The following is a 25,514-nucleotide window of genomic DNA, read 5'->3' on the forward strand; positions in this document are numbered from 1 at the left end:
CTGGCCAATGACGAAGCGAGCCCCAGCCAAAGAGGGCGGAGCTCCCGTCGGGGCTGCTGTCCAATGAGGTGCTCGTTCGCTGCTTCCTTCCTTCCTTCTTTCTTTCTCCGTTCTTTTCCCCGCCCCCTTTTTGGAACTCTGCAAAGAGGCTTTTCTCGCGCAACGTCTGTCCGCGGGGGCAGCTGCTGCTGGATGCGCTTGGCGCGCGTGGCAGGGCTGCTGTTCTAGTAGGAAGCGAACCCTCCTTCTTTTGAGACTTGCTTGTAAATGACTTGGCGCGACTTGCGCGTGTTTCCTGGGAAGTTAAGTCCTTGAGAGGTGAATCTGATCCGCGGCTGAGTAACCCTGCAAAGGGCGCCGGGGCGGATTTGTTCCGAGGCTTATTAAATGATGTTTGCTGCCGAGTAACTGTTGCCCGCAAGGTAGCAGGCGGGGAATGCACGCGCGCCAGTTTCCTTGGAAGACCCCGGTTTAATTCAGTGGGTTTTATTTCCAAGGACTTCCTTTTTTTGCAGCTAAAAATATAGATATGAGGTGATAATCAATGTAGTCCACAAACCTTCTGTGAAACAAGATTGCAAGTTTACTAGAAAGGATGAAAAGGCAGTTCATGGGGGGGGGGGAGGTTTTACGTAAGAATGGTAACAAACCCACAGAACATTCCCAATGGAGCAGAAGAACAAATTAGAGTTAAACTCTAAATCTAATGACTTGCTTCCCATTAGCCTTGTCTGCCACCTTTCAGGGTGTCTTTGATTCCTGAGATCACATCCTATCTGAAAGCCAAAGCTTTTGAATCCACAAAACTGCCAGCTGTTTTGGGACTACAATTCCCATCACTGGTCCTGTTAGCTAGGGGTGATGGGAGTTGTAATCCCAAAACAGCTGGAGGGCCAAGTTTGGCCATCACTGTAAGGTGTAAGGCTTTTCCTTGGGACCTGTGCATAGTTGGATAGGTAGGCAAAGGAAGAGGGAAAGGAATTTGTGTAGGTTAGTGTACAATATGCGGTTTAGGCTGCAATTCTAAACACACTTAACTTGGGAGTGATTTAACTCAGTGGGGATTACTTCTGAGTCATCATGCATATGATTGCACTGTCAGCCTTCTTTATGGTCCAGCTCTCACTTCCATACATCACTACTGGGAAAACTATGGCTTTAACTACATGGACCTTTGTTGGCAAGGTGATGGCTCTGCTTTTTAAGATGCTGTCTAGGTTTGTCATCGCCTTTCTCCCAAGGAGCAGGCGTCTTTTAATTTCGTGACTGCTGTCACCATCTGCAGTGATCATGGACCCCATTTGCCAGGAGGTGATGGACCCAGTGGCCATGATCTTTTTTTTTTTTTTTTTGATGTTCAGCTTCAGACCATATTTTGCGCTCTCCTCTTTCACCCTCATTAAAAGGTTCTTTAATTCCTCCTCACTTTCTGCCATCAAGGTTGTGTCATCTGCATATTGGGAGCCGCCCAGAGTGGCTGGGGAAACAGCCAGATGGGCGGGGTATAAATAATAAATTATTATTATTATTATTATTATTATTATATCTGAGGTTGTTGATATTTCTTCCAGCGATCTTAATTCCGGCTTGGGATTCAAAAGAGTATCATTCTTAATTAGCTCCGCTGACCTCCTGCCATCCTCCCTTTGATCTGTAGACCTGGGGCAAAAGGGCTGAAAACCCAGAGATCCCAAATACATCAGGAAAGCATTCAGGAAGCATGCTGCCTAACACTAGAGGGAGTGAGGACATTTAATAAAATATAAAAAGTACCGTAGGCACACCAAATGCCTTCCTAAAAAAAGGTTGACAGCTCACCTAATAGCATGTGCAATAGGTCTCCCTGGGGAGGGTGTTCCAGAGCTGTGGTGGCACCACCAGTAAAGTCCAGTGCCCAGCACCTGCCCAGTTGATATGGGGCCAAATAACAGCATACATACATGTTGATTATTTGGGTGGTAAGTTGTACTCACAGACAGCTTGAGCCTGCTCTGGGCTACCTCATCTGCTCAATCCCCACAACTGTTGGGCGGCAAATTTGTCTGTAGTAGATTTATGAATTTTGCATAGGTGTACGAAAGCGGTTTCCTGCACGTTTATTTCAACTCCTTTTCAGTATGCATGAAGTTGGCAGACTGCTTCTTTTCTGACAAAGTTATTGCCCAGCTGTGGCACAGGAAACATGCATGCATTGGCTGCCAGTCCATCCCCTTACCCAAATGCCGGGTATGGTAAGTGAGTATTATATGTGTTTCTAGGGCTTCTTTCCTCAGGCTTTCTATTAAAAGAACGACTGCAATATTCTCCCCCGCCGCTGCCTCAAGCTGTGTCCTACCATTTACTAGAACCTTTGACGTGCCAGGACAGCTGCCAAGAGATAAAACGTCAGGAGCAACCACATTAGCACATTTTCTGTTAATCTTTTACTTTTGGGAAGAACAGCTCTGCAGTTCTCTCTTGGCGCCAGCTCCATAGTGGCATTAAATCAGAACCAGAAGGAATATACAGTAGATCCTGCTTTTCTTTGGGGACACCAAATCAACTTTCAATGAAATCAGTTAAAAGACAATCAACATATTTTTAAACAACGGAAGTGACTAAATTTATTTTGCATCACAAGAATAAGCAATACGACAATCTTTCATCATCTTTCTCAAATACAAAAGAAAAAGTCTTAGCGTGCAAACCATTTCGAATAAGCTTGCTAACTGTGATGTTAAAACTTAAGTCTCTTTAAAGTTTCAATTCCGGGCACATCAAAATCTGACTTTGTGTAACTTTCCCTTTGCAAATTTTGTCACTGATTCCTTCAGGTCAAGCATTGATTCTTGGTCATGTTCAACTAGTCTCTTTTGCAACATAGTTGAGCGTAAGTTTTTATAAGTTTGAGCTTTGAGAAACGGCGTTCACCACTTGTCACTGACCCCAGAATGTGAGAAGGATCCTTAGAGCAACGGATACATTAGGCAAATTATACAGGAGTTTTTTTTTGTTGTATGAAGAGAAGTATACTCCTTGTGACAGCATAGACTTTGGAAGTCTTCAAGCTATTGCTATATATACCTAGAAAACAATTCTCATGTACGAATTACTCCAAAAATGATAAAATTATTCAAAATATAAAAGTAACATATTGTCAGAAATCCATAAGATATGACAAAAACTAATCTGTATAAAACTGTGCCTCCCTTAGTTCAGCATTGCATCCCTCTAGGATCTGCACCATAGCCGGCTGCCTCATTGGCCTAATGGTAGCATTGGCCACAACACAACCACATGGGCGGCTGAGTAGGTTCAATAATGAGCCCTCACCAGTGTTCGATTGCATTCAACCGGAGTTTTCCTCTGCTTCTGTTCAAGCCATCTCCCAGCTGGTGTGATTGCCCTAAGCTCGGGTGTACCAAGGAGCTAAGCTTCCTTGACTAGGGAAAACACAGGAAGATGCCTATACAAAGTCAAAGCACTGGTCTATCCAGTCCAGTATTGTTTACGCTGATAGGCAGTTGTCCAGGGCAGCGGCAGAGCATGTCTCCATGCCGCTCAGGTGGGGGGGGTGTGCATGCCCATGCCAGGTGTGAAGGACAAATGGAGCCCACTGCACCTGCCCGGCCCCCACCTTTCCTTTTCGTCAATCACTTGTAGTCGAGTAAAATTGTCTTCCATGAACACAGTTTTAACAATGAGTCCGTAAGTAACTGTGGAGGCCATAGGTGGGGACATAGGTTTCCGGGCAGGAGTTGATCACGGTGAGGGTTTGCCAAATGTGCCTTCTTCTTAGCACGTTTCCCCCTTTCATCTGAGTTCGAGTGTCTTCAAAGCTCATGACACCTTTGGTAAAGACTGTTCTCCAACTGGAGCGCTCGCAGGCCAGTGTTTCCCAGTTATATGAACACAATACCTTTATTGTCATTGTCCCATACAGAACAATGAAATTGAAAATCTACATAAGACATTCAAAAACCGCTAAAAACTCTGAAACCCCATTTAAAAATACAATATACTATAGAGACTCCTTATGCTGCGTTTAGAACCAGAATTGCATTTGCGTAGAAACTGTTTCTCAGGCAACTAGTCCTGGTCTTTATAACACTATACCTTCTTCCAGAAGGCAGAAGCTGAAAGAGATCATTTCCAGGGTGCGTACTATCCTGCGCTATCTCTGCAGCTTTCTTATGGCACCTGACAGCATAGATTTGATCTAAGGTAGGGAGAGTGCACCCAATTATTCTCTCTGCAGTCTTTACAACCCTGGACAGCATTGTTTTTTCCCTGGCCGTGCAGCTCCCAAACCACACACAGAGACCATGAGTTAATACACTCTCCACGGTACAATGGTAAAATGCCATCAACAGGTCCTTTGAGAGATTGTTTTTCCGGAGGATTTGTCAGTGTTTATACTACTTTTTTTTTTAAGATTTGCCTGCCAACCCCCATCACTGCTGGAGTGACACCAGTCCTGAGTGGCATGGCTCTCCAGTTGGCACCATGCCCGGATCCGAGCCTTGCAAGGCAGTACTGGGAGGGCAGTGTGGGAACGCGGCAGGCAGCCGTGCCCCCCTCGGTCCCAGTCTTATCTGAGGCTATAACTGAAGGATGCACAGTTGCTCTGCCCCTCTCATGCGGCTCTCCCCACAAGGTCTTGCTAAGTGGTGCAGGGCTGGCTCGGGGAGGGTGGCAGGAGCTGTGCGCCCCCCCCCCATATGTGTCCAGGGCGATTGCCCCAGCATCCCTCTCACGCTAACCCCTGCTCCAGGGTTTCAGAGGGTGAGCCCTACCTAGAGATGGCAAGGATTGAACCTGGGACCCTTTGTATGAAAGGGGGTCCTCTGTTCCTTCTTCTAGGTTTGCACCTCCCTGCAAACCTGCAGGGTAGTGGGGGTGGGGTGGCAGTATTGCGCAAACCTACAAATTTCAGCAATTTTACCATGGTCGTTTGTGGCCCAATGGCACTTGCCTCCCTTACACAATCAAAAGAGGCTGGCAAAAATGGTTATGCCTTTTGTAAAAAATGCATGTGCACTTTTGAAATTGGTGGAGAATAAGTCAAGTCAATAATTAAACAATGCTGTGACTCAGAGTAAATCACTGCTAAGCAACAGTCGTTCCAGTTTTACGTACTCAAAGGGAGCTGCTCATAATTAACCTTTTGCATTAAACACTCCTATGCACCACAGAGCTTTAAAGTCCAGATCATATAAAAAGCAAAAGTGCCTTTCTCTTTGCTGTACCCATTGAAGGCTGCATAGGTATCTCTGTGCATGTGTGTTTTTGAATACCCCATACCAAAAAAAAGATTTTCTGTACAGAGGAACAACTTAAATAAATAACCGTGTGTGTGTGTGTGTGCTGTATATTCCCTCCTGCACTTTTAAATGGTGCAGTCTAGTACAAAACCTTATTCCTTGGTTCTGGCCAGGGGTGCTGAGAAACTTAGCTACATGGTACATGCAAACTCTTGTAATAATGAGGTACCAGTAACTGTTAGGTGGATTTGTAGCTGACTGACCGAACCCAAAGAATACTTCTTAATAGTGCCTCATCATCCTGGGGAAAAGTGCCGCGGGTTTTCCTGGGCCCACTGTTGTTCAATGTCTTCATGAACGATTTGGATGAAGGAATTGAGGGGATGCTCATCAAATTTGCAGATGACACCAAACTGGGAGGGGTAGCTAATGCTGCAGAAGACAGAATCAGAATTCAAAATGACCTTAACAGATTGGAGAACTGGGCGCAAGCTAAGAAAATGAATTTCAATTGGGACAAATGTACTGTAAGGTTCTGCACTTAGGCAGGAGTAACCAGCTGCAGAAATATAAGATACAGAACACCTGGCTTACAGGTGAAAAGGATCTTAGTGGGCAACAGGTTTTACAGTAGCAAAAAAAGCTAATGCTGTTCTAAGCTGCACCCACAGAAGCCTAGTTTCGAGGTCAAGGGAAGCAATGGTACCGCTCTATTCAGTCTTGGTCAGACCACATCTGGAGTACTATGTCCAATTCTGGGCACTACAATTTAAGGAGGATGTTGACAAGTTGGGGTGTGTGTAGAGGAGGGCAACTGGGGTCTGGAAACCAAGCCTTATGAGAATCGGTTGGATCTGGGTATGTTTAGCCTGGAAAAGAGGAGACTGAGAGGAGATATGAGAGCCATCTTCAAATATCTTAAGGGCTGTCACATAGAGGATGGAGCTAGCTAGTTTTCTCCTGCTCGGGAGAGTAGGACTCGAACCAATGGCTTCAAGTTACAAGAAAGGAGATTCCAACTAGACATACGGAAAAAACTTTCTGACAGTAAGAGCTGTTCGACAATGGAAAGGTCTCCCTCGGGAGGTGGTGGACTCTCCCTCCTGGGAGGTTTTTAAGCAGAGGTTGGATGGCCATCTGTCATGGATGCTTTAGCTGAGATTCTTTCATTGCAGCGGGTTGGACTAGATGACCCTTGGATCCCTTCCAACTCCATCATTCTACGATTCTATGAAAAGCCCAGTGGCTTCCTTCTTTGCTGCAAAAGCATCATGGGAGAGACAGCAACTTGGAGTAGAACAGCAGCACAGAGGAGTTGCTTCATCTTTCTCTGTCAATCATTTCTCTGCTCTCAATCATCCTCAGAGCCACTCCCTGCTCCCTACCCCATGTTGCAAACATACATTTGGAAACCTGCAGCGAAAGCCACCAGGGTGTGACCAAGGCGTTTTGCTGCTTGTCGCAGAGCAGCAAATAGTGTACTGTCTCCCTTTCTGCCTCCCACCTGCTGTGCAAGTCAAGGTGCCCAGTGCAGAAGCCCAACCAAGTTATTTTGGTATTTGGGATAGAAAAATCTCACAATTTTTCTTGTCCTTCTTTGGAAGGAACAGTTCAGCAACAGTAAGGGCAGCTATCCATGCCTTGCCTTTTCATGACTCCCCAAAATCAGCTTCAAGTGTGTTGGGTGGCAATTCGTAATGGGGGAAAAGAGGGTGTTGAGACGATTGTCCCCTTGCTTAGGCATCTGAGTAAAAGGCGGCATTTGGATAGAGATCTGCTTCTTTGCAATTAGAATGATCTTGTCAAGTTAAAGCTATGTTTTAAGGGCAGGAGAAGAGGCTTGGTGATTGGGAAGTACGGTAGTTTCTGCTACAGGAAAACAAAAGTACCAGAAGATTCTAGCATCAAAACCTTCTGATTAGTTCAGGGCACTCATCACAGTTTTAATATATTTATTTTTTACTATTGTTGGTTTCCGCCTGTTTTGAAAAACAATGGAGTGAGCCTCTGGGGGGCAAAGTCAAACCACTGGAGTATCACTGCGCCTGCTGTGGCTTCAGAGACTTGTAACTCGCAAGTGCTGCTGCCTCTCATGTTGTTTTTACTGCATTAGCAGTCTTGGCATGCAGGGAAAGTCCATAACTCACCAAGGGTTTGAGACCCATCAGCTCCTCTCACCTAGTTTAGCCGGCCAGTCAAAGCAGTTTCCTGGGGTGTGGCCAGTGTTGCATGCTGACAGCTTCTAGGAGCCACAGGTGATAGCTGAGCGCAGGATGGGGACTACAGCTGGACAAACTACCCCAGGAGGAGCATAATGTGCCGTCCCCCACCAGATTTATTAAACCCTAGTAACACCCCATACACCAGCGGATTCATACTTGCCATGGATTATATCTGGTAGCCTCAATGCTTGGCAATATGTATAGAGTTAGAATAAATTAGCTTTGCTATTTTGTTCTGGTTTACAGTTCCAAGCTGCTTTGAGAATTGGATTTTCTAACTGTAGTTTTTACGAGAATTTTGATCCCATTTTATGCTATCGTTTATTTTGTTATTTCTTATGAATCCACTTCATTTAAAATTGGCGTGTGTCTATTTGGGTGAAGCCTTTGTACCGAACGCAGTTCCTAAGTTCCTGGTCGCTTGCTGTTAAATTAGTGATCCTGAGGCTCAAGGAGTAAAGAGCCACTGCCATTTCTCTAGTGTCTTAGGGGTGTCTGCTAAGGTCTGAGAGTCTCCTGTCCCAGGCTGGCGGGACAGTAGTGGTGGCACTGTATCTTGCAAGGCTGGTGGTAGACCCTGAATAGCAGCTCTGCTCTTGTAGTGCAGACCACCAGCAAAACCTCCTTTGCGCCACTTGAGCAGTTTCCTGCTCTCCCAGGACAACTATTGAGCCCCTCTGATATGCTGGAGTGGCTGGTTTTCAGATGACATAGGTCTACTGCTTTCATAGTTGCTTTAGCCATCTTTTCCAAAAATTATATAGTGCTATTTAATGCACTTTTAAGTGTACACACACCAAGTAAATGTTGGGGGTCTCACCTTAGCTTTTAAGTCAGGCAAAGGCAAACTCCTGCCCTCCAGATGTTTGGGGCTACAATTCCCATCATCCCTAGCTAACAGGACCAGTGGTCAGAGATGTTGGGAATTGTAGTCCCAAACATCTGGAGGGCCGGAGTTTGCCTATGCCTGTTTTAAGTTATTGTGGCATATGCTTTCATTGATTGGAGTCTGATCAGCTGCAAGAGCTGTGTTTTTTATTCCAACTGACTAAATATGGCCAACTCCTCCTGGTAGCTGTCATCTTAAACAAGCATTCACACATAAAAGTGTTGGGCTCCCAGGCACATGCCAAAATTGAAGTGAGAGCAAAAACTTAGATGAACAACTTGCAGGTCAACACATCTGAAAGCTCACAGCTCCCATCATCCCTGATCTGAAACCTGTAGATTCCTCATCCCTGAGGTATAATCAAGAAGTAAAAGGAAATATTGAGCAGGTGTCCAGAGAAGAGGCAGTGGCTAAAGTAAAGGTAGGGCTATGAGGGGGAATGGAAGGCACCTGCAATGCTGGAAATTGGCATTTTCAAACATACTATTATGGACCAACCAATTAAATCTGTTTGGCATTCATCAGGTGCACCCCTATGGGACATCTGTTTATGCCTGCATTGCAGGGGGTTGATTACTTGTAATAAATGGTGATGGATTTTCCAGTTTAAGATGACCCTTCAGCTAGCACCGATGAAGCAATTTCATGAGTCCAGTTCTTTAAGTACAAGTTACCAACAGGCACAGAATTTATCCAGATTGAAAAGAACCTACTAAGCAAAGTAGTCACTTCATATTCAACTTTAATATAAAAAGACATTAATCACTTTCAAATGCATTAGAAAGTTTCCCCTTACAAACTGCATGATCTGGCACAAAAACTGAGTTACAGAAATAGGCATCTACCTGCCAGGTCTGGAAAACATACACTGCTGTTTTCAAATCAGGTGCTTCAAAAGCACTTAAATTATTAAGGCCGCAATCATGAAACCACTTCCTTGAAAGCAGCCCCATTAACCTCAGGAGGGGCTACTTATGCAAAGTGGTTTCAAATTGCAACCTAAACTAAGACAAAGACATTTAGCTATACATACACAATGACAAGGATCTTTATGCTTTGAAAGAGTTGTTCGGGTTGTGCATGGTGTGCAGCCATATTGGCTTTGAGGGCTATGGTAATTCCCATTGCAAAGATATTACAACTCTTTGCTGGGAGATAAGGCGTCCAACATTTTGACATGTGTCTTTTGCATACAGTGTCACAGCTGCAGAAATCAAAATGAGTTTTAAAAAGCAACATTTCCATTGATCTATGCAAACAGATGCAAGGTAGCTAAAATTGCTTTGTCAGGTGGCAGATATACTCCTTTAACTGTTAAATGAAACTTTTTTTTCCCCAAAATAATCAAAGTACTCACAGCGCTTTCTATTTTCCCACAACGCAGTATTGTATCCTGTATTACCAGTTTACCAAGGCAAAAGTTGGGCAATTGTATTGCAAAGGTTATCACATATAACACACCCTCTCGCTGGAAACCGCTTCTAGGAGTTAAGACAATTCATACGCACGCAAACAATTTCATCTTTTTCTTCAGTGTTAACCTGCTATGGTAACATCTGTTAATCATGACTCAGCTGAACGCATTATTCACACTTGGCATGAGTGGAGCAAGTTAAGCTTGGAGAACACTCTTGAAAGGCCTCTGTAACAGTCTTGTAGTAATTAGTGCAAGGTGAAGGGGGTGTTTCCCCCCCAAACACAGAGAAGTAGGATGGTAGACTTCAGCCAAATAATTCACTTGATGACATAAACATATAAATACTTATAAATAAAACCCACATAATTTATGCTTGAAGGTAACAAAAACATGGCTTGAACTTAGGCATCAAGAGCTCCTGCAGCCTGATGAATGCTTCTCCTCTGATGTTCACATGTCAAAACTAACTTAACTCTTTACTCCAACCTTCTTCAACTTGTTGCTCTCCAGATGTTTAGGACTGCAGCTTCCATTAGCCCCAGCCAACATGGTTGTGTTGACTGGGGCTAATGGCAGTTAAAATCTAAAACGCCTGCAAGTAAAAAATGTCTGGGGAGCACTAGATTGGAGAAAGCTGCTTTTCATAGTATTCCCAAGACTGATTGCTGTCAACTGCTCCTACCTTAAGAAGTCAGATATTTACACACTTCTGCTGAGCTGTGGAGAGAGGCCCACGGTATGGAGGAAAAAAAATCCCTTTTTCAAAGTGATTTAAAAAAATACAACTGCAAATATTTCAAGGTTTTAAATAAGCAGTTGGCAGAAGATTTATAGCAAAAATATATCTTCAGAAAATAGCTGAAAGGTTCTGAATACTGATAAACATTTTTTTCAAAACTATTAACTATTTAAAAACAGAAAAGAAAGAATGACAGAGAAAGCTAGCTAGGATAATGGGCACCGCTGCTTTTTTGGCTCTTCCAAGAGCTTATACGGCAAATAAATGTAAAGAAGTCTGTGAAGTATTTACTTGGGATAAAGGAGTGGGAAGGGTAAACCAAACCTTTGGTCCTCAGGCCAATTACTTCAAAAGTAGTCCCACTAAAGTCCTATGATTAAACCAGCAAAAGCAAATGCAAAGGATTGGTGGAAGGTTCCCAGCCTAGATAAAATATGGGCTTCAACTTAAGCAGAGGCCTTACAGCCCACCTTTTGCATGCTGAGGGCTGGAATCTATCTTGCACTTGCACCTTACAGCGGAGGATGAGATGGTCGAGGGAGGAGGAATCTTGCTACACCATTTTAAGCTCCTTCTAAATACTAGAAGGATCTGGTGTTGGAAGTGTTGGGCCCCAAGGGGGAATGTATGGGTTCAGGACAGAGAAATGGTGTGACTAACCTTGTGCACCCAGGAGTCTTTTGACATGAGAAGCCACGACTGAAACCCCAGGAAGTTCCTAACGCAGTTTGTGGCATGGCATAGGGGTGTCACAAGGTTTCAAAATCAGTAGGCTGGCAACTGGTTGATGTGCCTAGAATACCTCCCTGAATTGTGGCTGCTGAAAATATGTAAAGTTCAAACACTACAAGTTGCAGGTTAACTTTAGACATTAACACAACTTTGCAAAATGAAGTGCTTTGCTTTTTCTTTCTTTTTTTTGGAAGATCATGTGCAGCTTTGAGAAGATAAACTATTTGGAAGTTTCACTACTCGGGATCTGGCTTCTTTAAAGGATGTCTCCTTCACTCTTTGTCTCAAGATTCAACAAGAATCTCCACAAAATGATCAAGCTCATTAAGGTCAGATTTACAGTTAGAGTTAGAATTTGTGGCTGCTTGAGGAAAAGTTTCAAGTACATCACAGTGTCCCATTTTTGTACTGCCCATCATTCCCGTTAATACTGTGTCTAGATTGTAATAGGAACTGTCGACTTCTGAAAAGAGATCTTCAACCGAGTCAGGAGTTTTTGTTTCTAAGGTTTCAAATATTTGATCCAATGACTTGTGGAAGTTTCCTCTATTTTCTGGAGGGCTCTCCATGTCCCACACATTACTCTGCAGGTTTCTGGGAGCTTGTAGTGGAGCAGGTCTTAAGATTTCTGAACTCTCTTCTGACTGTGCGTCTTCAAAGTCTTTTGAGAAGCCACTATAACCTTGAACAAGCTTTTCTTCAGCTTGTTCCTTCGAAGACCGACAGAGAATATCTGTTGAAACCAGCCGATCAAGAGAGGTTGGTCCTGTACTCTGTGCATTTATCATCTGCCAAGTTCCGTCTTGGGTCATTTCCTCTTGAATCTGCCGTACTGTATTGGCTATAAGTACTGAACGATACAGATTAGGTTCAACAAGCATGTGGCAGAGCTGAAGTTTAACCAAAGACATGTCTAGTAGTGACTGGCGCTGCAGGTTATATGAAGGAATGGCTTTAAAACCAGCTAAAGTTCCTTCAATATCTTCCTCTCCATCAATACATTTCCTCTTCAGTCCACGTACAAACATTGTGTCCTGTTGAAAACAGAGCAAGATGCTATTAGATAACAAATCCAGAGCTTGTCTTCTAAGGTTTTATATTTAAAATCAAACAGCTTTATTACAAAACTGAGATTAATAAGGCATTCCTTTAGTCTGTACCCTGGAAATTAAACTCGGCATTTGACACAAAGTAATATCAATGGCACCCCAGGTGAAACCAGCTTTTGACAAGTGAATAATCTGCAGGTGCCTCTTATTAAATAAAACTTGAGTTAAAATCATTTTCAAATGTGATTCGCACACACCTAACATTCGATCAATACAGAATAGGTACTGTCTTCATGAGATAGCTTGTGCACAGCCACTCTATTCCAGGACAATTAACCTGGGACCAGTAAATAAATGTTCTGAATTATTTAGCTACAAGGTACGTTCAGACATCCTGGCACCAGAGAAGAGCATCTCTGCATGAGAGGGCAGCTAATACAAGCTGATTCTATATTCCTTTTTCTTGGTATGGAAAGAATCAACATACAACACCACAATATTTACAATTCAGAATGAGAGGGGTTTTCAAAAGATTTCCTAAAGACCATAGGAGCCCTGTGAGTCTGCCTATGGAAAGTGCTACAGAGCACAGATACTACTGTTGAGAAAGGAAGATGGCCATAAGGAGCAGAGCTAAATCCAGTTTGTCACATCCATTTGGGGGGGGGGGGAGAGAGATTCAAGTGCTCCCTAAGGGATCCTGGACTCCAAGTCAGGCATAGGTCAATGGCTATAGTCTAGCCGTCAGACAATTATTTTTAAAGGAAGTCTGCAGTTGGCAGACCAACCAAAACTGGTGGTGCCATTTCAGCAACAAGATGCAGAACCAAGTCTATAAGCACCCTCAAGTTTCCAATCTGCTTTTTCAGGGGGAGCATGACTCTTCCTAGACGTGGCAGCCTACCTATTTCTTGATTTCTGTGCTGCTTATCATCAAAATCTCCATAGCCTGGACTAAGCTTCATCTTATTAACCCTCATCTAGATAATCTTGGATTACGTGACTGAGGTGTCGAAAAGCTCCTGTTGCTGTTTGCAATGCGGAAAAAGGAGGTTCTTAAATGTGTCAGGCATATTTGCTAGGAAGATGAGTCTCAATCACATTTAGCACCATTGTGTTGTGATTCAACACAAGCAAGGTTTTAAACATATGAAATGGACAGACCATTGGTATAGCTTAGCATTCTGTCCACTGATTGGTAGTGAGTCTCTAGGTTTTCAGACACGAATCTCTCTCTGCCACAGCTGGAGATGTTGGGACTTTCTGCATGCAAAGCATTACTGAGCTGTAGCCCCTTCCGTAGGAAACAAATACTTGTGCGAATGCTTTCGTCTTCCTGCTAGTTTAACAAGAAGCAAGACTGCAAGAGAACAAGCAGCTCTCTGACCCACTTAGGAACTACAAACATCTCGGTGGGTAGAGCATGAGACTCTTAATCGTAGGCTTGTGGGTTCAAGACTCACATCGGGCAAAATAATCCTGAATTGCAGGACATTGGACTAGATGCCCCTTGTGGTCCCTTCCAACTCTACATTCTATGATTCTAATAAACAATGATTTCCTCTTCTTCTCTTTCAAACTCCTCCTGCCAACTCTAAATATCAATATGCTGCTACAAATAAAGCAGCGTCCCTCTTGGTCTTGTCTCTGGTGACTTGAAGTTGTGTCTTATGGTGGTTGTTCTGGCAGAAATCCACCATGGAAGGGAATGCTCATCGCGGTGCCACAACAAAACTATTCTCACAACAGCTGAGTAGACATGTCCCCCAGACATTGGAGGTGAGGGAATACATCCAAAGTAAGGCTAGTTAAGTGTGTTCCAGATGAGTGCACCAAAATACAAAGTTGGTGGCACAGAGCCTGTTCATTCCCAATTCTCAGGCCCACATGCTCAATTCAATCAGACTTCATGAACTAATCAAACCAGGGTTTGAGGGTATATCCAAAAAAGGCAAAATAATTTGGACAAATCAGTTTGCCCAGTTCAAGGGCAACTGCAAAACCATAGGGGAAATGGGAACTGGCAAGCCTGAGATTCAAGCAAGATGAGAGATCATAGAGCCAAAGATAATCACTACCTTTTTCTCAAAATCAACTCATCCCACATATCTGTTGGTTGTAATGAGGAAGATATGGACAGATTTCTGCCACCACATGGATCCAGCGACTATTGTGATTTTGTTTAGCAATATGCACCCTCCAATTCTACCATTACAGGAGACTTCTAGTTTCACCCCTACCATACTCTCTTGTCTTCCTTTTCCAGTGAAACAGAAAAAGATGATTTCCTTCCATGCAGATTATATAGAAGAGAAAAACCAGGGCAAGTGAGAGCTGAGTGCATTATGAGCAACCGGAATTCAGGGCTACTTCAAATACAAGACTACTAAAGTCAAGACATATATGGTGGCAGAGATTATCACAAGTAACTATTTAACCCATTAAATTCCCATTTCCTTGAGTCCCTGCACCTTGTGACTTGAGAGCACTTACTAAGTCCAGTATGCTTACCAGACAAACTTTAATCCACAAGTTACCGTACTTACCAATAATTGTGTCTGATGCAGTCCTTCCTCTTCCCCCATATTACAGAGCAAGATTCCATACAGCAAGTGTTCTAGCACCACCTACCTGAGAGCAGCAGGTGAAAAAATAAATATGCATTCCGTCAGTTAGAAAGAAAATTCACAGAAAATATGATAGAAACATTTTCAAAGCAAACTTATTTCCTCTCTTCCCATATGCATTCCCTCTCCCATTTGACAAAATAATGTGAAGTGAAAACTAGGCTCGCAGAAAGTATGCAGTAAACCTCCCAAATCAGCCCCTGCAGCTATGGCTGATGAAACTTGAAACATTTATGTAGCGCTTCCAAGCATTCAAAGCATTTCACATATATTACAGTGTTGCAATCCTTGCAAACACCCAGCAGGATAGATCAGTATTATTCCCACATTTAAATGGGTGGTGGTGAAGGATAAAGCATTGGTGGCGGCCCATGCTTGTCTAAGGGCACCTATTGTTATTAATTAGGGATGTGATTTCAAAATGCTTGATTTGAATACAGACACAGACTTCAATGGTAGGTGACCTTATAATTAGAAACTGTCAATTCACTCATGTTTGTCTCACATAGCAACAGTAGGAGCTAGCAGCTAGTATCATTGCCAACAAGGCTAGTACCGTATTTTTCGCTCTATTGGACGCACCGGACCATAGGACGCACCGGACCATAGGAGGGGGAGAACAGGGAAAAAATATTTTTTCCTTGTTCTCCCCCTGTAAAACAAGGTGCGTTCAAGGTGCATTCACCCGAGCCTATGGAGCTGTTCCGTCTCGCTGTTCTGCCCTCCGTCTCGCTGTTCTGGCTTGGGGACAGCCACGCTAGCCTCTGCAGGAGAGCGGGGTGAACGCACCCCGCTTTCCTGGAGAGGCTTTGCACGCAGCCGCCCCAAGCCAGAACAGTGAGACGGAGCCCTCTGTCTCGCTGTTCTGGCTTGGGGACAGCCTTGCTAGCCTCTCCAGGAGAGCGGGGTGAACGCACCCCGCTTTCCTGGAGAGGCTTTGCGCCCAGCCGCCCCAAGCCAGAACAGCGAGACGGAGGGCTCCGTCTCACTGTTCTGGCTTGAGGACAGCCTCGCTAGCCTCTGCAGGAAAGCAGGGTGAACGCACCCCGCTTTCCTGGAGAGGCTTTGCACGCAGCCGCCCCAAGCCAGAACAGCGAGACGGAGCCCTCTGTCTCGCTGTTCTGGCTTGGGGACAGCCTCTCTAGCCTCTGCAGGAGAGCGGGGTGAATGCACCCCGCTTTCCTGGAGAGGCTTTGCGCCCAGCCGCCCCAAGCCAGAACAGCGAGACGGAGCCCTCTGTCTCGCTGTTCTGGCTTGGGGACAGCCTCTCTAGCCTCTGCAGGAGAGCGGGGTGAATGCACCCCGCTTTCCTGGAGAGGCTTTGCACGCAGCCGCCCCAAGCCAGAACAGCGAGACGGAGCCCTCTGTCTCGCTGTTCTGGCTTGGGGACAGCCTTGCTAGCCTCTGCAGGAGAGCGGGGTGAACGCACCCCGCTTTCCTGGAGAGGCTTTGCGCCCAGCCGCCCCAAGCCAGAACAGCGAGACGGAGGGCTCCGTCTCACTGTTCTGGCTTGAGGACAGCCTCGCTAGCCTCTGCAGGAGAGCGGGGTGAACGCACCCCTCTTTCCTGGAGAGGCTTTGCACGCAGCCGCCCCAAGCCAGAACAGTGAGACGGATCCCTCTGTCTCGCTGTTCTGGCTTGGGGACAGCCTCTCTAGCCTCTGCAGGAGAGCGGGGTGAACGCACCCCGCTTTCCTGGAGAGGCTTTGCGCCCAGCCGCCCCAAGCCAGAACAGCGAGACGGAGCCCTCTGTCTCGCTGTTCTGGCTTGGGGACAGCCTTGCTAGCCTCTGCAGGAGAGCGGGGTGAACGCACCCCGCTTTCCTGGAGAGGCTTTGCGCCCAGCCGCCCCAAGCCAGAACAGCGAGACGGAGGGCTCCGTCTCACTGTTCTGGCTTGAGGACAGCCTCGCTAGCCTCTGCAGGAAAGCAGGGTGAACGCACCCCGCTTTCCTGGAGAGGCTTTGCACGCAGCCGCCCCAAGCCAGAACAGCGAGACGGAGCCCTCTGTCTCGCTGTTCTGGCTTGGGGACAGCCTTGCTAGCCTCTGCAGGAGAGCGGGGTGAACGCACCCCGCTTTCCTGGAGAGGCTTTGCGCCCAGCCGCCCCAAGCCAGAACAGCGAGACGGAGGGCTCCGTCTCACTGTTCTGGCTTGAGGACAGCCTCGCTAGCCTCTGCAGGAGAGCGGGGTGAACGCACCCCTCTTTCCTGGAGAGGCTTTGCACGCAGCCGCCCCAAGCCAGAACAGTGAGACGGATCCCTCTGTCTCGCTGTTCTGGCTTGGGGACAGCCTCTCTAGCCTCTGCAGGAGAGCGGGGTGAATGCACCCCGCTTTCCTGGAGAGGCTTTGCACGCAGCCGCCCCAAGCCAGAACAGCGAGACGGAGCCCTCTGTCTCGCTGTTCTGGCTTGGGGACAGCCTCTCTAGCCTCTGCAGGAGAGCGGGGTGAACGCACCCCGCTTTCCTGGAGAGGCTTTGCGCCCAGCCGCCCCAAGCCAGAACAGCGAGACGGAGCCCTCTGTCTCGCTGTTCTGGCTTGGGGACAGCCTTGCTAGCCTCTGCAGGAGAGCGGGGTGAACGCACCCCGCTTTCCTGGAGAGGCTTTGCGCCCAGCCGTCCCCAAGCTAGAACAGCAAGACGGAGCCCTCCGCAGCGCTCCGTCTCCCTGTTCTGCCTTTCAGCTTAGCGGCGCAGCCTGCATTCGCTCTATAGGACGCACACACATTTCCCCTTAATTTTTGGAGGGGAAAAAGTGCGTCCTATAGAGCGAAAAATACGGTACTTATTGTCCAATGCCCTCAACTCCAGCTGTGGTATCCCAGGGTAAAGGAACTCACTTCTACTGCTAATTTTAATAAGATTTTCAATTTTTTAATGTTCTTGTTAGAACATATGATTGTGAAGCATTAATAGATTACATGTTAAAAATACAGCCTTTAATACAGTACTTTCAGTCCTGAATCTACTATCATCAATTTCATTGGGTGACCCCCTGCCCACTCACCAATATTGCTGAGACTGGCAAAATGTTGTAAAAAGGTAAAGGACCCCTGACAGTTAAGTCTAGTCATGAACGACTCTGGGGTTGTGGCGCTCATCTCACTTTACTGGCCGAGGGAGCTGACGTTTGTCCGCAGACAGTTCTTCTGGGTCATGTGGCCAGGATAACTAAGCCGCTTCTGGCGAAACCAGAGCAGCGCACAGAAACACCGTTTACCTTCCCGTCGGAGCGGTACCTATTTATCTACTTGCACTTTTGGGTGTTCTTTCAAACTGCTAGGTTGGCAGGAGCTGGGACCGAAAAACAGGAGCTCACCTCGTCACGCCAACCTTCCAATCGGCAAGTGGTTTAGACCACAGCGCCACCTGCATCCCATGGGAAATATGCTGTATGTCCTGACAATTGCTAATTACTTTCTCCCTCAATGGGGAAATGAAAATCTACCAGCTAGATGCAGTCAGCTAATCCCTTTAGCTACTGCTCATGTATAGTTCATGGATCTCTGAAACCTGGGGTATGAACCAGTTACTTATCAGATTTTATTGTGCTTCAAAGCTTATTACAGTGGTACCTCGTGTTAAGGACATAATTTGTTCTGGAGGTCTGTTCTTAACCTGAAACTGTTCTTAACCTGAAGCACCACTTTAGCTAATGGGGCCTCCTGCTGCTGCTGCGCCGCTGGAGCACAATTTCTGTTCTTATCCTGAAGCAAAGTTATTAACCCGAGGTAATATTTCTGGATTAGCATATACCACTGTATTTGCTTCTTTACATGCCAAGATACCTGTCCCTTTACTCATCTGCACTTCTCTACTTTATTAATATTTATTGATGCTATTTACAATTTCCCTTTTCCTGCAAAAAAGATATAGTTGCTGTGGATCGAATCCAAGTCACCCACATAATACGAGCAGTCAACATGATTACCAAAGTAGAAAATCCACAGTACTGTACTTTGAGATTGCATTAACATTCCAAATGTGCCCTGCATAGGATACCAAGTGCTTCATTCAAGAGCTAACTACAGGAGGGCTAAGGTGATGTCACCATACTTAAATGTAATTGTGAAAGATATTTGAGAGGACTTATCTGTGATCTGCTACATGATATTTGATAAAATGCAAGATGGGCTGTGGGGGCCTGGATAGCTAAGGTCTCTAGGACTTAATCACCATATACCTGTAAAAGCTAGAGACTAGTTCCTTTCAAGTTACTGCAGTAAGGAAAAATAAGTGGCACTTTACAGACTGCAGTAAGTTGCATGGATAGGGTGGGATGCTGGTGTGAGATATAGAGATAAAAATCAGGAAACAATGTTTCTGTGTACAGGATGGTAAGGACAGCTCTGTCCAATGTATGAGATGAGAAGGATTGGAGGATGACACAAGAGGCTAAGAAATTACTAGATTATGTAGGATGTGGGGATAACACAGTTACCAAAGTGACGTGGCAAGGGCTGGTCCAGCTGGAAAACTATTTTAAGGTTTTTAAGATGAAGTTAAGCACAAGCCATGAATAGGGCTGCCAGGATCAAGTTTCTGGGTGCTAGGGCAACTGAATGCCTAGAACTTTTTCTAGCCCTGAGTGAACTTATAAGACACAAAAAAGGGAAGCTTGTTGAAGAGTCTTGCAAAATTAAGTACAGGGACAATGTTTGGAAAGGCTAACGTGTGGAGCTTTTTGGTTCAGAAAAAGACAGCTAAGAGCAACAGCTTAAATCATGCACTGTGTGGTGAACCCAAATAGAATCCCTCCCTTAATAAACCAAGGTTTTACTTAATAAAAATTGATGTGTAATAGATGTAGGAGAGACAAAAAGTACTTCATGCAACATGGTTTTATTAAAGTCCCTGCCACAAAACATGGGTGATGCTCATTGGTTTAGGATGGCTATAGAAGGGGTTTAGACAAACTCATGGTGAATACTTATCAATAGTTGGTTAGGACACAATGTTAACCAATAGTTTACAGATAAGAGAACAAACCTAGCCTCCCCCAGGCTCGCATATACCTCTTCATTCTGATTTGGAGTTTAGAAACTTTACATTTAATTTTGGATTAACCACAGCTTGCTATTTTATCTGAACTCTGACAAACTGTGGCCAATCTTAACTATGGTTAGTGGAAACATGCCTACTTCAGGCCACAGCTTATTCAGCTAACTTGTTTTAATTAAACATAGTTAAAGTTAACCATTGTCAGGGTTCAGACTATACACTACTGTGGTTAATATAGAATAGAAGCAGAACAACCCAATTCTCTCTTCACTGGTGCCCCAGAGGAGAGGTGCAGCTAGGTTTGTGCTTCTGATGTTAAAAACCATGTTTTGGCAATGTATCCAAAAGTAGCCAGCATGCCACTGAATACCACTAACTTGGAATGGAAACAGTGTATTTTTGCCTTTGTTTTGTGCTTGTGGGATTAATGGATGCATCCAACTGCCCACTGTACTAAGATGGACTGATCTGACCCGGTAGGTATCTCCCTATAAACTGGGTTCTTCTGGCTAATCAAAGTCTGTGCCTTCTAGCAGGCTTAAAAACTGATAAGTCCCACATATCAAATCTTACCTCAGTTGCCTTAGGTCTGAACCTTCTAGCAGGCTTAAAAACTGAGAAGTCCCATATATCGAATCTTACCTCAGTCGCTTTAAGCAACCAACAATTCAGCTTCAGGCTCTTATCTGCATTATTGAAATAATAATGTCCTATGTTATAAGGCTATAAAAACAACTGAAATGTGGGTCGAACAACTGAAAGAGAGCTATGGAAATTAGAACAGAATTATTAACTGAAATACTGTGAAGTTAGATAATTGAAAACTTTTGCCTTGGACAATTGTAATAAACTAAAGTTGTACTCCTAAACACAATTACTAATAAGCAAATCCCCTTGGACTGACTTCAGAATAAGCATTCTTACAATTGTGTTGTAAACTGTTTCTGTAAAAGGGATAGTACAGTGCATTATATTCAAGATAGTTCAGAATATCAGGTAGACCAGAGAATCAAATATCACAGAAAGGACAAAAAGAACAAAAAGAATAACTGTGAAGAATTCATGGGGAAGTGAGAAACTGCTCCAAAAGATGGAACATCTCAGATGAAAACTATATATGGATAAATATGATGACGTAATTATGGGAAAAATTCTTTGGCAATAGGGAAGACAGCATGCAATGGCTGTGAGGAAAAAGCCCAAGAGGATATAAGAATTTCAAGTCAAAGGTAAGAATAAAAAGGCAGGAACACAGATAATATTACACTTTGCTTTGAGAGGCAATACTCAAGAAAGGGTGCAGGGCAAAAGTGGAGATGAAGGACAGCAGACAAGGTATATAAAGGAGTCAGGCAGGTAGGTAATGTTAAATGCTGACACATCTTTATTCTAAATCATCAGACACACACCCCACATACAAGACCACCTAAGCCTCTTACCAAAAAAGAGAACCACCCACCCTGCCTGCCCCTCCCCTGTGCTGTCTTAAGAGATATGAGAACCCAACTTTCCAAGGACTCCTGTTTGTACCCATACACCTCCAAAGCTTCGACCCACCTATTACTGATGGGCGGGTGAAGAAGACATGCCACGGTTGCTTGCGAGAAAGGTACACATGTACGTGTGCACGTGTCGGAGTAAAGGAACACGCTACGCTTGCGGCGTGCGGGGAAGTGGGGCTTGATGGGACCAGGAGCACCAGGTTTCAATCGGGGCATTTTTTTCCCTAGTGGGGGAGGGGGAGAGCAAGAGAAACATTGTGTTGCGAGCTGCCCTGAGATCTATGGATGAAAGGGGGGATATATATCTATATATATATATATAGAGAGAGAGAGAGAGAGAGAGAGAGAGAGAGATGTGTGTGTGTGTATGTATATGATGTTTCTCTTGCTCCCCCCTCCCCCACGAGAAAAAGAGGAGCAGCAGAGGTTTTCCAGCGGGGGCGGGCAGAAAAGAGAAAACGTGGGCAAGATGTAAGAAACATAAAGGGACCCGCGTGGGTGTGGAAACACCCGTGCATGTGCCTGGAAGCGGGGGATGAGCGCGTTTCAAAAGGGCTCGGGGCGCGAGTGGGGAAGGGGAACAGGAGCTGCAGCCGCCGCCATCCCCCCCCGACCCCACTCCTGATGCTCAGACGGGGATGATGTGGCGGCGGGGGGGGGGCGAAGGAGGCGGACGAGGTAGAACCAGGTTCCGGCCGGGGAGCGAGGCTGCTGCTGGAGCGGGGCCAAAGCGGGTGGAAGGAGAGGATAGCAAAAGCTGCTGCTTCTTCGCGAGGAGAGAAGCCGGACGGGGCAGTAGCGCATGTGGCGCAAGAGCCGACGGGGCTGCTGCTGCTACGGGGCGCCAGGGGAAGCGGGCGGGATGATTCATCCTGTCCTCCCCCTCCTCCTCGGCCGCCATTTTGGAGCCGCGGCTCCGTGACCCTCCGCGGGCTCTTCCTCCTCGGCCGGCCCGGCCCCGCCGCTTCCTCCCCCCACCTCCTGCGAGTTACCGACCCGGGGCCAGCGGCCCCCTCCGCAGCCCAGCCCTCCGCCCGGCTCTTCTTACCCGCCGGCCCGCGCCGCCTGCCCCTGACGAGCTCCCGCTCCCGCCTCGACGAGCTCCGCGCCTGAGAGGAAAGGGGCGGGGCCAACGGTCCCGGGAGCTCCTCCCCCTTCCCCCCTGCGCCATCTTATTGTCAAACCCCACAAAGAAACGGTCGCCTACGCCTCCTTCTTCCCTCTCTCACCTTGCTATTGGCGCGGAGGAGGCACGTGGGAGGCCTTCGGCACCGCCCGTCGCAGGCTTCGGCCTTCCCATTGGGTCGCGAGGGAAGCGGGGGAGATGCCCTCCGCTGAGATCATTCGCGCTGGTGTGGAGGGGGAGTGGAGATCGCTACGGGGATTAGTCCCGCCCACCCGCCAGCCGCCTTTACTTCTCATTCTTGGGCCCTCGGCCGGGCATTGGTGCAGAGGGTTGCCATGGCACTCAGCCCCTCCCCCTCGGCTGTAAGTGGCTGGCCGGGAGGCAGGCGAAGTTTCAAACGCCTGCCAAAGGCTGGGCAGGATTCGGAGGGGAATCCCACGCGCGTTTACATGGGAGTAAGCCTCGCCGAACTTAGGGCTGCGACCCTACGCATTGCTTCCGTGGACTCCCTCTTCGATTCCTTTTAAATGTTGACCCTGGTTTACTATGATATCCGGAACGTGCAAACTGTGGTTTAATTCAGATACCATGTGCTACCGTTTTTGGCCCACGTGCTAACCATAGTTGCAGAACGGTAACTCCGGGGAGGGGTCAAGGGCGTAGCCAAGGGGCAGCTGCTCCCCGTCAAGTAAAAATACTTAACTGAGGTTCTGCCCCCCCCAACATGAAGCCTGCCCCCCCCCCAAATTCTGGCTACACACATGGGGTGGGCGAGACAGGTTTTTTTGCCCCAGGGGAATCTTCCAGAAGGGCACCATTGAGGCTCTCAGCTTTGTGTGTGTGCGTGCGTGTGCAAATGCACATAAGGGGTGCCAAAGTTTATTTGATCAGCGTGAAATAAAGCCCCCCCCCCCAGTGTTAAGGCCACAGCAAGCTACGGTTAGCACTCAATAGGAAACAGGAAGGCCTAGTATGCAGTGCTCTCCCCCCACCAAATGTTTAGGGGTACTCTCATTTTGACTCAAGAAAACCACCATTTTATAGTTCAAATCGGGGGAAATACATACAGTAAATGGACAAAAGTACAAAGATTCACAAAATGTTTAGGGGTATGCGTGCCTCCAGAAAAAAAAGCACTGCTTCTATGCCATGAGTTTCCTGCTACAAATTGTGTAATTATAATCATTTTCATCTTGCTCTCTTTTGGTGTCGACCATGCAACCTTTCAGCTTTAATTGCTCTGATACAGAAAGAAGCACTGGGGTTAACTGGGGCAGAATCAAGGAGTTTGTGTTCAGCGTTGTTGGTAGTGACCTGTTAAAATGTCACAAAGTAAGTCATTTTATCCTTTTGACTTTCTTTGCGCCACTCATCTGCCTATTTTCTGTTTCCTCTTCTCAGAGGTTGCTTTCAGAATCAGCTATGCATGACCTTGTGCTCTTGTTTGTGGGTGTTTACAAGAATCGAGGGTTAATCCTAGTGGTGCAGCAATAAAACTGCTATGGCATTTGCAAAGCTAAGCAGGGTAGCAAAGCCTGCATGTGACGTTCTCAGACGTAATGATCTGCACATTGGTTTCATGCTAATTCCCCTGCGGAGTACCTGTATATTCAATGTAAAGGGATTCTGTAAAGTGTGAAAGCAAAAGAGAAAAAAATGGCTGCAATGTTTTAGGTTGCCTCCAGACTGCCAGTATTTTGCTGGAGGTATTCAAGTGCATACCAGAACTTTAAAGGTAAAGGTACCCCTGACCATTAGGTCCAGTCGTGGACGACTCTGGGGTTGTGGCGCTCATCTCGTTCTATAGGCTGAGGGAGCTGGCGTTTGTCTGCAGACATTTTCTGGGTCGTGTGGCCAGAATGACTAAGCCGCTTCTAGCAAAACCAGAGCAGCACACGGAAACGCCGTTTACCTTCCCGCCGGAGTGGTACCTATTTATCTACTTGCACTTTGACGTGCTTTTGAACTACTAGGTTGACAGGAGATGGGACAGAGCAACGGGAGCTCACCCCATCAAGGGGATTTGAACCACGACCTTCTGATCGGCAAGCCCAAGAGGCTCTGTGGTTTAGACCACAGCAGCACCCGCATCCCCTCACCAGAAATTTAGGTTCATGCAATTAAACTGGGTTAGTAGAATAAAGGCACCCTAGTGCCACAAGTCCACTTTCAAAAGAAGCAAGACTTTTTGTAGTTAAGAAAGTGAGGGGGGAACTCAGTGAAAAGTGTGGGATGAATGAGTGATTTAATGGGAAGAGTGGTAACATCCTGGAAGCAAATCAGGATGTTATTGGCATTTATCTGTTTTGAGATATAGTGGTACCTCGGGTTAAGAACTTAATTCGTTCTGGAGGTCCGTTCTTAACCTGAAACTGTTCTTAACCTGAGGTACCACTTTAGCTAATGGGGCTTCCTGCCGCTGCCGCACAATTCAGTTCTTATCCTAAAGCAAAGTTCTTAACCAGAGGTACTATTTCTGGGTTAGGGGAGTCTGTAACCTGGAGCGTCTGTAACCCGAGGTACCATTGTACTGCACTCTTGCCCCACTTGTGACTCCCAACAGCTGATATTCAAAGGCCTGCTACCTCTGATAGTCAGGAATACAAGAGAATGCTTCCCCCCCCAGCCCAGTTTCAGAGGTAGAAAGGCCGTCCAAGGTGCCAGAGAAGGCATTTCCAGGCACATGGGTGCCTATGACTGATGTGCTGCTTTCAAACCTGATTCAAAACTACTATTGAAGCCCTGGAAATGAGGCAGCAAATTATTGAGAGGTGAGCTCCGTTCACAGACACTGGCGAGAACCAGTGGGGGTGTAGCGATTAGGGCAGAGCTTTCCAAACGCTTCATGTCGGTGACACACTTTTTAGACACGTGTCATTTCACGACACAGTAATTCAGTCTTACTAGCAAACCAAAGGTTAAACTAACCCCTTTCCAGCCCCGGGAGGAGCGCAGGGAGCGTTTGCACGACA

The 25,514-nt window shown here is 46.2% G+C and overlaps 1 protein-coding gene across 5 annotated transcripts; it reads right to left on the minus strand.

Moving 5' to 3' along the window:
• Window positions 1-9,079: 9,079 nt before the first annotated feature.
• On the minus strand, window positions 9,080-22,610 carry CDCA4 (cell division cycle associated 4). 5 transcript variants are annotated; one of them, XM_083439886.1, is made up of 4 exons: window positions 22,465-22,556; window positions 20,557-20,600; window positions 14,838-14,922; window positions 9,080-12,276 (listed from the first exon to the last, which is right to left on the minus strand). In XM_083439886.1, exons 3-4 carry the CDS (start codon window positions 14,874-14,876, stop codon window positions 11,527-11,529), a joined length of 789 nt encoding a protein of 262 aa, XP_083296012.1. In that variant the 5' UTR covers window positions 14,877-14,922; window positions 20,557-20,600; window positions 22,465-22,556; the 3' UTR covers window positions 9,080-11,526. The 5 variants fall into 5 exon arrangements, with proteins under 5 accessions (XP_083296012.1, XP_083296013.1, XP_083296011.1 ...); XM_083439887.1 differs by lacking the exons at window positions 20,557-20,600; window positions 22,465-22,556 and adding exons at window positions 17,694-18,472; window positions 18,670-20,476 and having other exon boundaries at window positions 14,838-15,467; XM_083439885.1 differs by lacking the exon at window positions 20,557-20,600 and having other exon boundaries at window positions 22,465-22,610.
• Between the last annotated feature and the right edge of the window lie 2,904 nt (window positions 22,611-25,514).

Source organism: Podarcis tiliguerta, assembly GCF_965153285.1.
Source record: "Podarcis tiliguerta genome assembly, chromosome: 1".
Classification (NCBI taxonomy): Eukaryota; Metazoa; Chordata; class Lepidosauria; order Squamata; family Lacertidae; genus Podarcis; species Podarcis tiliguerta.

What these genes read in the sequence shown, in the direction of transcription:
- CDCA4 (XM_083439885.1), bottom strand. Translation starts at nt 14,876, where the DNA reads ATGGGGGAAGAGGAAGGACTGCATCAGACACAATTATTG. An exon ending in TGCATCAGACACAATTATTG is followed by an intron (nt 12,277 to 14,837) that starts GTAAGTACGGTA and finishes TGTTTTCAACAG; the next exon opens with GACACAATGTTTGTACGTGG.